Raw genomic sequence first — 14,177 nt, 5'->3', positions numbered from 1 at the left:
AGTTAGCAGAACACCAGTCTACTTTCCTGAGTAACAGCAGTTGAAATACCATTAGTCTCTAGTTCTGATAATCACCTTGCAAACAGTGTTTTTCAACCATTTCATGCCCGACTACATTTTCAAAAATATTGTATACCACATCTGTTTCTGTGGAGCAGGTTGTGTAGACATGGGTGAGAACTTATATGGGCAAAAGAAAAGCTTAAATAACCTTTGGAAGCTCTCCCTCCCTCCCCCCCCCCCATGTTTATCATTTATTAATTTTCCTATACCATTTCTATTTGCAGTGCAAGTCAGAACGGTTTACATAATATAAAAATATAATCAAACATAGGGGGTCTTTTTCTAAGCCGCGATAGCATTTAGCGCATGCCAATCATTAGCGTGTGCTAAAAATACTACCGTGGCTTAGTAAAATACACCATAGTAAGAAAAGGATTTCATAAAATTATAGAACAGATTCCATCCACAAGATTTTCATACAAGGAGCATAAAATCAATTCTAAGATCAACCAAACCATTCACACAGGATAAAATAGTATCAGACATTCAAACTCAGTGGAAGGATTCAGAGGAGGAGGATCAGAGGAGAGAAGAGGAGAAGGTGGAGTGTGCTGCACAAAGCAGGTCCTGGCTATTAGTTCTTCATGTGACTTGTTAGTTCCCACACTTGGTTCATGCTCTATCTAGGAAGGCAAGATGTGTGCGACTACACATGTGCCCAAATAGAAACTTGCATATTGTTTCTGTTGATGCAAGGTGATGGTCTGGGCACCTGGCATATTTTGAGCAGGCCTGAAGGCACACTAGTTGGGAAACCCTGCCTAACACTCTGTGAATTGATTGTAACACCTGCAGATAAGTGAAATAAGGAACTCATGGCAATAACCAGTGCTAGACTGGGCACTAAATAATAGGATGCTGGAATGTTCTGTGAGACTTGTCCAAATCTAAATCATGATCCTTATTAAAATCATCATAATCAATATTTCCATATCATCATGCTGATCAATCCATAGACTGAAGGCTCAATCCACTAGAGCGCAGGCGGCCTCGATGGCAGAGGCCGGGTCCGTCTCCTTGGAAGAGATATGCAAGGCGGCAACTTGGGCTTCGGCTCATACCTTCTCCAGGCATTACCGCTTGACTGTGGCTGCTCAGGCGGAGGCCCGGTTTGGAGCTTCAGTGTTGCGGTCATGGATTTCTGTGTCCCACCCTGGGTGAGTACTGCTTCGGTACATCCCACCAGTCTATGGATTGATCAGCATGATGATATGGAAGGTAAAATTATGTATCATACCTGATAATTTTCTTTCCCTTAATCATAGCTGATCAATCCATAGACTGGTGGGTTGTGTCCATCTACCAGCAGGTGGAGATAGAGAGCAATCCTTTTGCCTCCCTATATGTGGTCATGTGCTGCCGGAAACTCCTCAGTATGTTCTCTATCTCAGCAGGTGGTGGTCACACACAGCAGCAGCTCTGGCTAGGTCTCCAAGCCTAATTTTTAGGTTTTGTTGAGTACCTGGGGTTGAGGGCTCTTCTTGAGCAAGTGCAAACCTGGTGGCGCCAGGTCCCTCCTTTTCTCCCCCCCTCCCGCTGGCTCCGTTAAAAAATTTTGGGCGTCCTTAAGGGCGTTTATTTCGACGTTTATTTAAACGTTTATTGCAGCTACTCATTGGGACACCAGGTCGTTACAGCTCGGAGCGAGAAGCAGGTAATTTTTACCTTTTTATAGCGGGCAGAGGGTTCCCCGATCGATCTCCACGTGGCCTATGGCGTCGGAGGGCGAGGGCGCGAAGAATCGCTCCCCGGACCGCGTGTGCGCTTCTAGCTGGGATGCGGGGGTCTTAAAGTCTGATTCGCCCTTGTTGGGTGTCAGTTCGGAGGCCGGTCAGTGTCCCGGGTCTTCCTCCGGTGCGGCGGTTTTTCCCGCCATAAACGCCCATCCCCCGCTGCTCGCCTCCGCCATCTTGGCCGGCCACTCTGCTCAGACGGCTTCTTCTTGGGCCGCCCTTGAGCTGGGAGACTTTAATGCCATGGCCGCCCTTGATTTGGGCGACGGCAAAAAAGCGGCTAAAGTTAAGTGCCGTTCTTCCCACGCGGCTCCTTCGCGGAGTGTCGCGCCGGACGCCATCTTGGATGCGCAGCATGTTTCTCCCCTGCTCTTGCGAGCACCGGTTGAGGGTGCGTCTAGGGCTGTGGCCCAGGCTGCTAAAGTGCACAGTCTGGGGGGTTTCTCCCCCGAGTTTATTTTGCTGCTGCATCAGGCCTTCCTTATGCAAAACGCTGCCCCTTCTCCCTTGTCCGATAAAGGGGTTGAGGCCCCCGGAAGTAAACGCCCTCGGGTGGATTCCCAGGCCTTAGAGGACTCTGTTTCCTCTGATGTAGATGAGGGCAGCGTATCTGAGTTCTCCCAACGGTCCTTTGGGGATTCCTTGGAGGAGACGGATTCCCGCTCGGATGGAGCGGATGACCCCTCTGCAGCGCGGATCTTTCGCTCAGAGGATTTGCCCAACCTGTTAGTGCAGGCCATGAGCATTTTGAAGATTTCCTCTCCAGAGGACGTCTCTCCCTCAGCCCTGTTGGCTCCGCCATTATGCTGGGGACGAAGCGCCCGCCTAGAACCTTCCACGTGCATGATGCCATGCACACCTTAATTTCTGCTCAATGGGATGTCCCGGAAGCGAGCCTCAAAGTGGCTAGGGCTTTGTCCCGCCTCTATCCTTTGCCTGAAAGTGAACGGGAGGCCTTTCTTTGGCCTACCGTGGATTCTTTAATCACTGCGGTGACTAAGAAAACGGCGTTGCCGATGGAAGGTGGCACGGCCCTAAAGGACGCCCAAGACAGAAGATTGGAGGTGGCCTTAAGGTCGTCCTTCGAGGCGGCTGCCTTAAGTTTGCAGGCCTCAGTTTGCGGTTCCTACGTGGCCAGGGCGTGCCTGACGATTGTGCAGCGGGCTTCCCCCTCGGATCCTTCCTTGAGGGCTGATTGCCGGCCCTGGATTCGGGCTTGGCTTATTTGGCAGACTTACTGTATGATGTCTTGAGAGCCTCGGCTAAAGGTATGGCTCAGTCAGTCTCTGCGCGGCGGTGGCTTTGGCTGAAACATTGGTCTGTGGACCACACCTCTAAGTCCCGCCTGGCTAAGTTGCCTTTTAAAGGCAAGCTGCTCTTTGGGGTCGAGCTGGACAAAATTGTGACCGATCTCAGCACGTCTAAGGGCAAGAGGTTACCAGAGGTCAGGGCTCGGGCCAGTGCTCGCCCCGGTATCTCCAGAGGACGGTTTCCGGAAGCCCATCGGTACCGCCCGGGCAAGTCGGGCTCCTCTGCCCCCTCTTCCTTCAAGAGGAACTTCTCCCCCAAGCAGCATTCCTTTCGCATTGGCCTTTTGCGTGGAGTGGACAAAGCCCTTCCGACAGTCCTTCCAGTTGTTTCTTTTGATCCTAACAGGAGGGGAGTCGCCATCGGAAAACGCACAATCTCCAGTTGGCTAGCAGATTGCATTTCCTTCTCTTTTACCCAAGCTGGGCTGATTCTGGAGGGCCATGTCACGGCTCATAATGTCAGAGCCTTGGCTGCATCGGTGGCTCACTTAGTCAGCCTCCATTGAAGAGATCTGCAAAGCTTTAACGTGGTCTTCCGTGCACACATTCATATCACACTACTGCCTTGAGCAGGATACCTGATGCAACAGCCGGTTTAGGCAGTTGGTGCTGCAGAATCTGTTTGGGGTTTAGAATCCAACTCCACCCCCCTAGGCCCTTCCAGGCTGCACTCTCAGCTAGTTGTATATAGTTTCAGGTTGATCTATGTTGAGGTCCAATTGACCAACTTTTGTTTGGGGTGAGCCTGGCTGCTAGGGATACCCCAGTTGTGAGTATAATACAGCCTGCTCGTCCTTGGAGAAAGCGAAGATACTTACCTGTAGTAGGTATTTGAGGACAGCAGGCTGAGTATTCTCACAAAGCCGCCCACCTCCCCTTGGAGTTGTCGCCTTTTTCTTTTTTTTCTCTCTTTTACTCTTTATTGAACTAATGAGCATGGCTGCTCAGCGGGCAGGAAGACACTCGGCACATGCGCAGTGCGATGCGCTCAGAAGGCTGTAGCAAACTTTTTGCTGTGTGAAATGCTGGCTCCCGGGCCGGCGCGGATCGCCAACCCAGTTGTGAGAATAATCAGCCTGCTGTCCTTGGAGAATACCTGCTACAGTTAAGTATCTTCACGTTCTCTTTCCATTGAAGTGTGAAGGTGAGTTTGTTATGTAATGACCATGGCACCCCTGCCTATTTATGATTCTCTATTATATGGTTGTTATTGGCTAAGAGTCTGTAAGATAGAATGTCTAATTGGTGACCTTTTTCAGGAGATAAGGTGGCTGGTGCCGTTTTGAAGTTCCATTGGTTGAGGAAGTTTGTTAGAAGCCTAGTGTTGGCATCTTGTTGCTTGTCAAGGTGTAGATTGATATCACCTAGTAGAAGGACATTTGAAAAGTTTGTGCATGTGTTTGACATGAAGTCTATGAAGTAGTCTTGGGCATTGGACCATCTTCCAGGCAGGCGGTAGAAAAGTATACTGCATAATTGATCAGTTAATGCTGAGTCTGTTATTTTTTCATGCCATGATTTCAATCACAGGAGGATATATGTTCAGCTATGGTTTCTACTGTAAAGAAGAATTTGTACATTAAGGCGACCCCGCTTCCTTTCTTTTTAGTTCTGTTGATTTGTGTTATTTTATATCCTGGTGGGCATAAGTCAAGCAGTACTGGGTTGTCTCGCATTTGCAGCCACATCTCCTTTTTTGTAGGATTTGTGTGTTCAGCCACCATGTGGTTCATATTTTAAGGTAGACCAGGGGGCTGGAGTTGAGAGAGAGTTGGAGATGCTAGACCACATGAGGGGAGGGCATTGTGTGGAGACGTGTCATCTCTGTTATGAATAGTATACCTAATTGCTCATTTTCAATCCAGTGTCTAATTATGGTTGAATTATTAGCTGCTAATCTTGCATTTATGTAACCTATAGGAATGGGTGCATATGTATCGGTGTTGATGTTGGTGTAAACAGTCTGTAAATATCTGTGCATTCTATCTTTTTTGATGTTGCGGCCATTGTGATTTTTGTTTGTACTTATCTTTTTGGCATGGGTTAGGGTATTGATCTCTGGTTTGTTTTGATTTTTATAGTTTGGTATTTCAAGTTGGTTGGGGGGGGGGGCGTCATCTTCCTGTAATAAGTACAGGGATTTTGTTCCATTCGTTGACTGAGGCAGCTTGCAACCCAGTTATCCATAGTATTTATCATTCAGTAGAAAAACCATGATCTAATATTGGCCATAATGGGATATGTTGTGGGACTTGTGGTAGAGTGGTGTCAAATCGCTTATTAAACTTGGCTTTATTCTACAGTTTATCCCTGATATATAATGGTGCAAATTGTATGTTGTAAAGACAGATCAGATTCCTGTCACAAGTTCCGTCTCAATTGTATCTAGGGGGCTCTGAAGTCAATCGGAGCAGGACACAGAGACCATGAGAAGAGTGTTTGTCTCCCTGTTATTAGGTAGGGTTTCTTTTTCAGGTTGCCGTTCTTCCATAGTCAGTTGTGCAGCTGTGAAGAGAGAGTTTAGAGTGGGCTACAGGCCACTGTGTAGCTCTTAAGTTCATGGATTTGACAATTTCCTTAGTTTGCTTTTTGAAGGAAGGTTACAAATGCAAACATTTCTTTTTTTTTTTTAAGTTGCCAGCTTGGAATTCAAGCAATGGGGAGGGGGAGGAGAGCTGAACAGGATAGGTATTTGTAAGACCAAGGGAAGTAATTGACTTTAAGATTGGAATTCAGCTATGAGAAAAAGCTACCACAGTGCTTGTGTTAAATCTCCATAAAACTTATGCCTCATTGTTATTAGGTAGGTTCCATGAATAGAGTGTTTTTCTCCCTGTTATTAGATAGGGTTTCCCTTTCAGGTTGCTGTTCTTCCATAGACAGTCATGCATCTGTGAAGGGATAGTTTAGAGTGGGCGACAGGCCACATTGTAGCTCTTATTTTCAAAGATGCATCAGTTTTCTTTTTTTGATGTTTGAAGGAATGTTACAAATGCACAATTCTCTTTTTCAATTTGCTGGTTTGGAATTATTGCAGACAGTGGAGAAGGGAGGGGAGAGGTTTGATGGGTAAGCCAGGCATTTGTGAGACAAAGGAGAGTGATTGACCTTAAACACCTCTTCGAATACAGTTATGAGAAAAGCTTCCACAATGCTTGTTTTAAATCTCCACAAAACTTCTTGATAGATACATTTACATATCTTTATTCATCTCAATTTCTTGTTTAGCTCTATTTGTAAATGCACTTAAGCAGTCTTATTTAAGTCAGAAATATTACTAGTTGGCAATGCAGGGTTAAGGCTTTAAATAATCTAAGAGAACAGACCTTTTAAAGTTGTAAATTCAGACTAGGCCTGTGAGATCAAAGGCTTCCAGCAATAGAGAAACAAATGGCTGTACTTACACTTCTGTGTGAATTTCTTTGGAGACTTAATGCACAGGGGGATGATGGTTGACTTTAGTTTTAAGGAATCTAACAAGATTCAGAATTTTAGAAATAGTTATGTAGTTAAAATAAAACTTTAACTCACGGATTGTAGGTATGAACTTTATATTTTCTGGTTCTGATATCCTTTATGGTCCAATTGATGCAGGTTGCTGTAGGCTTTTTCTTTGTTGTCCAGGAGGAGGGTTAGATCCAGCTCCGATCACAGGGCATGAGGAGGCAACCACTCAACCAGCACCCATTTTGGTTTTGTTCTTTTTGTAGACACCTGAGGCAGGCTGTTTTGAACCAAAACACGGTGCCATGTTGAGTCTCTTATAGAACAACAGTAAAGGAACTTGTGTTTTATGAATAAATATACTTTGTTTTTAAGTCCCAGCATTTGTTGAACCTTCTTCTGTTTCCTGCTCTGTTGTTCTTTTATTGTCCTTTTTTGTAGGATTTGTGTGTTCAGCCACCATGTGGTTCATATTTTAAGGTAGACCAGGGGGCTGGAGTTGAGAGAGAGTTGGAGATGCTAGACCACATGAAAGGAGGGCATTGTGTGGAGACGTATCAGACCACATGTAGGGGGTGAGGTGAGGAAGGCAAGAGAGAGGTAGAGATTTCACACCTGAAGGTAGGAGGGAGGGAGGGACAGATGCTGGGCAGTAGGAGGGAGGGCGAGATGATGGACCTTGATATGGAAGTTAGGGGACGAGGTTGAACCTGAGAGGGAGAGAAAGGGGGAGGGAAAGATATTGAACCTGGGAAGTGAAGGAGAGAATCTGGACAGTGGGAGAGAGGAGGTGAGAGAAGGAAAGATGCTGAACTATGGGAAGAAAGATGGGGTACAGAAATACTGGGGGGTGGATGGGAAGGGACAGGGTGGTGTCAAGGATTAAGGAGGGAGGAAATGTTGGGCTTCAAGAGTACATAAGTAATGCCATACTGGGAAAAGACCAAAGGCCATCGAGCCCAGCATCCTGAGCCCGACAGCGGCCAATCCAGGTCAAGGGCACCTGGCAAGCTACCTAAACGTACAAACATTTTATACAAGTTATTCCCGAAATTGTGGATTTTTCCCAAGTCCATTTAGTAGCGGTCTATGGACTTGTCCTTTAGGAAACCGTCCAACCCCTTTTTAAACTCTGCCAAGCTAACCGCCTTCACTACGTTCTCTGGCAACGGATTCCAGAGTTTAATTACGCATTGAGTGAAGAAAAATGCTCTCCTATTTGTTTTAAATTTACTACACTGTAGTTTCATCGCATGGAAATGGTACAACCATGTGGGAGGGTCCATGGAGGAGTTATCAAGGAGATGGAGTGAGAGGAGGATAGTGAGTGTAGAAAGTAGAAATGTGGTAATGGAGAGTAGATGAAAGAAAAAGGAATTAGGAGGTTGGGGAAGAAGTGATATGGGAAAATGTGAGAGCTAGGGGGTGAGATAAGAAGATAGAATGTAGATAGGTAGAGGAAAAGTAATAAGGAGGATGGTGAGAGGGTGAAATTATAGTGGATAGAGAAGCAGAAAAAAAGAGGAAAGAGCTGAAAGAGATCGATATACCAGAAATAGGTTTAGTGAGTGAATGGAACATGATAGGAGGAGAGATAAGAAGTGAGAAATGGACAGAAGCCACTAGAAAGAGAGTTAGCAGAAGACAGACAGGAAAGCAGAAAAGAGAAACTGGGACCAAAATAATGGAAAAATAAAATGTCCAGAAAAAGGTAGAAAATTTTTTATTTTAAATTTATTAATTTTCATATGTTAGCTTTGAGAAATGTGGATTGCAGATATCTTTGTATTGTGTTCAGTAGAAAACGAAATGCATTTCGGTTTTTATTTCTCCAGTATTGCAGTACATGCTGAGTTTGACTTAGAGTTCCCAGTTCAATTTTTGTTTTCATATTTCTAGTTCTTATTTGTTGAATGGTTGTCTGTGTTTTACATATGACTGTGGTGCAGCATTCTGTTTGCAGGTAGCTTGTGTGTACAGCACTATAGCAGTAACGGCAAAAAATGGAGACCGCCAGGGGAATAATGATACCACTGGAGCCACAGTCTGGTAATTTAATTTTATTGTTGACCCAATATATTGACACTTGCCTGTGTCAAGGGTCCTTGTTTTTCAGTGTGAGTACACTATGGGGCTCATTTTCAAAGCACTTAGCACTTTGTATGGCTAAGTGCTTTGAAAATATGCCTGAATGTGTTCACAAACCTTAGCCTTTTATATCAGTCTATATAGATGAGCTTGGACTGACTCACCCGAAAATGCGCAGTAGAGCCCGAATGTTGAGAGAGCAACGTTCCGCGCATGCGTAGCAGGTCACAGTGATCCATTGCCGGCGTCACTGTCCTGCCCCTTCCACCGACAGAGGCTATGTGCATTGCTAAGGGGAGGGAGACAGCAGAAAGAGCAGCAGCAGCCCCCCTCTCTGAGAACCGGACGGCCGCAGAGTCCACCGTGGGAACCGCCTTTGAGAGCCCAGCGTCCCGAGGTCACTGGCGCACCAACCTCCACCCCCCCTCCCCGATGTCACCGCCGCTCACGCCCCTCTCCGTGCTGGGCCCCCAAACTACGCCGCCGCCGGCATTACACCCTCCACCACCCTCCCTGAGGTCACCGAAGCACCAACCTCCACCCCCCCTCCCCGACGTTGCCGCTCCCACCCCCCTCCATGACGAGCCCCCTGCACTGACATGACAGCGCCTCTCATCTTCATGTGAAAGCGCTGCAGGCAGCAGAAGATCGATCAGCACTGGTCATATTAAGTACATGCTATTTTTCTGGACAGTTCTGGTCTTTTTGTTTCTGTTTCTTAACAAACTAATGTTGTGTGTACAGACACAGGCCGAGTGCGATTGCTCTCTGCTTATATGCTGATGATAACCAAAGTAGAAGAGTTAAGATAGAGAGACAGTATAGAAAAGAATGAAGGCAGAATGGAAAAGGACAGTAGAGTACACTGGAAATAAGAAAGGAGGATATATGCTGTACATACATGCTTTCCTGTTTAATTTCATGTACCAATTGCTTTTAAAACCCTGTAGGAATAAGTAGTACAAGAGATACAATCCTATATAATACAAATATTACCCCCCCCCCCCCCATTATGCTCCCCCAAACCTAACTCTCTGTTAAAACAACACTTTGCCACAGAAACTGTCAGGGCCTTTGAGCACAAAAGTCCTGTCATGAAACGACTAGCCACCAGCGGCCACTTAGTGTCTATCCCCAACACAGTTCAGATCCGCCTGCACCTGCCGCTTGTACTGTACACTAGCACCCTCCTCTCACTGACTGGGTCACGACAGCCTCTGGGTGATTATCTCATTGTCAGGTTATCCTTACTGCTCTCAAATTATCCCCAGTGATTTCTAGGTTACTGGGTCCACACTCCCAGTGATCCCACAGTTACCAGAAAGCACTCACAGACCCAACACACAAACCACCAGGATTCTGTATTAGTCCAGACAGGCAAAGTCAACAAACTAAAATTATTGTCCGAACCACAATGAACAGAAAATGTGCAATCAGTAAACAATAACAGGTTAACTGAAATATGGATCAATTATAACATTAACTAGACATTTCTTGACTTTCTAAAAAAGTACCTGGGGTGATCAGGAAATATGCTGCTCACCAGATTATCAAATATAACTGATGACAGGGCCTCAGCAAAGAGGCCTGTCTCTCTCTTTTCCCTGACTAAGACTGGGGCAATAGCCAGTACACTCCATATAAAATTGAGCGCCTGGGCCAATCAGAGCCCAGAACAACAAGGTTGAAAATATACTGCAGACTGCCTTTCCAAAATGCATAAACAAAGAAAATGGCCTTGGTTCTGCAGCAGCTTCAAAATATAAACGTGCACCACTTGCTGGCCAAACTGGAGAAATACACTTCAGGAAATACCCAATACACGTTACAGGCTTAAAACACACTGTTTTGTCACAAGATCCTTAGAATATTTAGAATGAATTTCTTGGAAAGGAGGGATGTGGGGTGCAGGAAAAATTTCAAGTGTAAGAACTGCCTAATTGCAAGAATAAAAGTATAGTAAAAACAGCTTGTTGGGCAAACAGTGTTCAGAATAATATGGATTAACTGATTACTCTATCAACAAATTCAGTTTGCAATGGATGGTTACTTGTGTGCATGAAATGAGGATGTGATAATGGGAAGCCAGAAATAACCTTGCTGCTCTGCAAGCATTTATAAGATCATGCTTAAGAATATTGCATGCTTTAGGAGGGTATGAGATGAACAGGTAAAATGGTAGAATCCTGAGGTGCAGAATTATGAGTTCTCTATTTTAACTGCTTTAGATACCTTGCATACATTTTGACATGTCATGTTCTGTCTCTGGAAAAAGCTTGTTCAGGCATTGGACCCTGGTTGTTATGCTATAAGATTAATTAGTATTTAAGTAGATGAATGATAATGGATACTCATATTTCATGACTTTCCTTAGCAAAACCTTGAAACCAGTGATGGTGGATAGCTCTGCAGTTTTGTCACTGACCACTTTCACTTTCTTTCAGGTTAGAAATATGTATACTCTTTTGTGTTTCTCTAAAAAAAAAAAAAAAGTAATGTTATTTTTAATTTTACATGTACTTAGTCCATGCCACATGTTTATATGTAACACCAGAATTTTTGTTTCTATTTTACTTATTTGTTTTATTTACAATTCGGTGCCTTTCAAAATTAGGTAGTTATGTAGTAAGAAAAAAAATAGTGAATCTCTAGAAAGAAGTTTGCAGGAATCAAGCATTTAAATAGAGATTTTTTTTCAGTTTGGACTGAAGTAGTATGGTTGATTTATTAGTTCATTTGGATATATAAAAATAAAGGTGAAAGTTAGGCAATTCCTCTCTAGTAAAAAAAATTTATACATTTGTGGCTAGCTTTTGAGAGCTGATGAAAGGATAACTCTTGAAAGGTGGTCATAAATACATTGTTAGTCCAGTGTTTATCAATTTTTTTTGTGGTTGTTACTGTATGGTCACGGCCAAATAAAATTATGAGACTTCCTGGAGAGGATAGCCACTCATGTTTTGACCAAAACATGGGTTTTATAGCCCCTTTTGGGGTCCTGATCTACTGTCGGAAACTGTTTTCGTTCATTGACGGGTGCTACTTATAATTTGCTGAGCTTTGTTTTGACTGGAAGTATGTCAGAAAGGAAGACATTGTTAAACATATCTGATTCAAGGGCATGAATTTGTTATCCTAAACTTGTATTGCATGTTGCTACAGCAGTGACTAAGCAGAATGAATAAGATTTGCCCATTCTTGTCAGGAGGGTGTATACTCCGTTTAATTATAATGGGACATCAGAGCATTCTATCTTTTTCTTTCTCTTTCCTGCAGAGTTCCTAGTATCTGACGATGGATCACAGCAGATGATTGCAATAAGCGATGCTTTTATCAAAGGTAAAGTGAAAATCAAAACTTGAAATATTAGATTGCTGTGCTGAAAGAAGGCACTTTCTCTGGAAGCAATTGCTTTGCTGAACTTAAGGGGCCTGATTATAGTAGTGAACACTGTTTTATAGTAAGTTTAATGTTTCACAATATTTCATCAAAACCGAAATCATTTTCTGGGGAAGAAGTAGATCTTTTCCTTTTCCACATCTATTCGCACGCATGGTCCTCTGCCATGTTACCTAGTCAAGTATGATTTACTTGCATGAGATGTAGACCTTAATGAAAGAGTTTGTTAGAAAAAATAGTAACTGGGTTAGCACAGGATATTATCCTAGAGCAATATGACTAGAGTATTGGGAGGGGTAGATGGGAAAGTCACAGTGATTTTTCACATTCCACAGAATCTCAAAAGAGCCTGTCTTCTGGACTCTCCTGTAACTTCCTTTGAAGCTGTATGTTTCTTATACTTGGCTTCCAAATAAATATGCTTTTTTGACATTTTGATATCTTATTTTGACTGACTCATGAGAATATTTCTTGATTTTTGGTACTTGCAAATGTTTGTCTTCTAGAACATAAAAATTTACATAATGCTTCTACATTCACAGCACCTCCAATACTCGCTAATTTGAAAAGCATAAGCCAGCTTTGGGAGCAGAAACCAGATCTCCTGCTTGCTAGTGACCTACTTGATAATTATGAGTTGAAATGGAGACCTAAAAATTGTTTTAAGATTTAAAAACCAAACACCACAAGGTCTTTTTTTTTAATTATTGTTATAACTTCCAGTCTACAGTTGCTCTTACTAGGTGTGTATTTCACAACAGCACACATACACCCTTCTATGTCCAACTTAATTGACATATTTTCTGTGATTTACTCATGAAGTATGTTCATCAACCACTGTCAGAATGATGACGAAAAGCAGTATTGTGGTTTGCAGTAGTGCTGTCCAGAAAAGCAGTTTTGGTATTTTTGTAGTAGTGTTGTCCACAAGTGGTGGTATTTTAAAATTTGCAGCTGATAAACTTATAACTTTAGTTGATTACATTGTAAAATCATTGAAGTTCTGTGTTTAAAAATCATTAGATCCACCCATGTAACTGAAAAATAAAGAGACTCTGCTAGACTATTTCAATGCTGGACAGGATTTAGGACAGTGATTCTAAATGGTGATTTTTGCATCAAATTCTGATTCTATCCTTATAAGCGGAGGCCAGTTCTCAGCAGCAATAAATTGTCGAACTTTAAATTGATGAGTTATCCATGTAAGTTGTACATATTTTCAGAGGCCCCAATGATTTTAAATGAATAACATATCCACTTAAGGTTAAATCTTAGATGGATAATTTACATACTCCACAGCTGAGTTCTACCATTCAACATATACATTTTTTTTTTGCTGCCCTCAACCTGCCACAAATCATGCCTATTTTTGCCCCCATCTGTAAGAAGCCTAAAAACATGAAAGTTTAGTGCAAAGTTTTCTTCCCATAGTATGTGCACTATAGCAAGATATTTTCTCACTTAAAATACACAAAACGAATCTTTAAACATTGCATATAGCAGACTATTTTGCGATAACAAAGTTCATTGTCGGTGGATTTTGCTGCATCTGTCTGAATTCCCCAAAAGAAGTTGTACAGAAAATTTGTCAGGATTATGAAAATCTGTGTTAAACAGGGTAGGGAAACTTATCCATGCTACAGTGCTTCCCAAATGTACCTAATCGGGGTGCATTTTTAAACTCTAATGTCATCAAAAGACTCATTCAAAAAACCCCAGAATGAATAACCACGGCTTTTATCATGTGAGCCATCTGCAGTTTTTCTGGGGCCTGCGAGTAAATTCAAATTCTCAGTTTTGGAATCCTTATCCTAGAGCATCTAAAATTCTCCGCAGATTCTCTTATCCAGTTTAGTAGAGTTTGTTTTTTCTTTTCTTTTAAGAGTCTCTGTTCAATCGAAGGGTGGAGGAGAAGTCCAAGGACATCCTTTTCACTCCTTTGGGCTGGCACCACAGCAACTTGGAGCAGCTGAGAGAGGAGAATGGGGAGAAGCAAGCCATGGAGCGGCTTCTGTAAGTTGGGACAAACTAATCCGTCACACTGTCGCCTTAAAGCAGTGGCCTCCGAATCCAGTCCTTATGGACTGCAAACCAGTTTGGCTTCCAGAATCTCCACAATGAATATGCACGAGTAATGTTT

The 14,177-nt window shown here is 43.2% G+C and overlaps 1 protein-coding gene across 1 annotated transcript in view; it reads left to right on the top strand.

Moving 5' to 3' along the window:
- PIKFYVE (phosphoinositide kinase, FYVE-type zinc finger containing) overlaps nt 1-14,177 on the top strand; it is a 750,252-nt gene that overhangs the window by 249,653 nt on the left and 486,422 nt on the right. Inside the window, 2 exon segments of the mRNA XM_030210724.1 lie at nt 11,915-11,977; nt 13,921-14,050. Of these exon segments, the coding sequence (XP_030066584.1) occupies nt 11,915-11,977; nt 13,921-14,050 (193 nt within the window).

Source organism: Microcaecilia unicolor, chromosome 7 (genome assembly GCF_901765095.1).
Source record: "Microcaecilia unicolor chromosome 7, aMicUni1.1, whole genome shotgun sequence".
Classification (NCBI taxonomy): Eukaryota; Metazoa; Chordata; class Amphibia; order Gymnophiona; family Siphonopidae; genus Microcaecilia; species Microcaecilia unicolor.
Note: the sequence above shows the minus strand (reverse complement) of the source record. Positions and strands in the feature narration are given on the sequence as shown.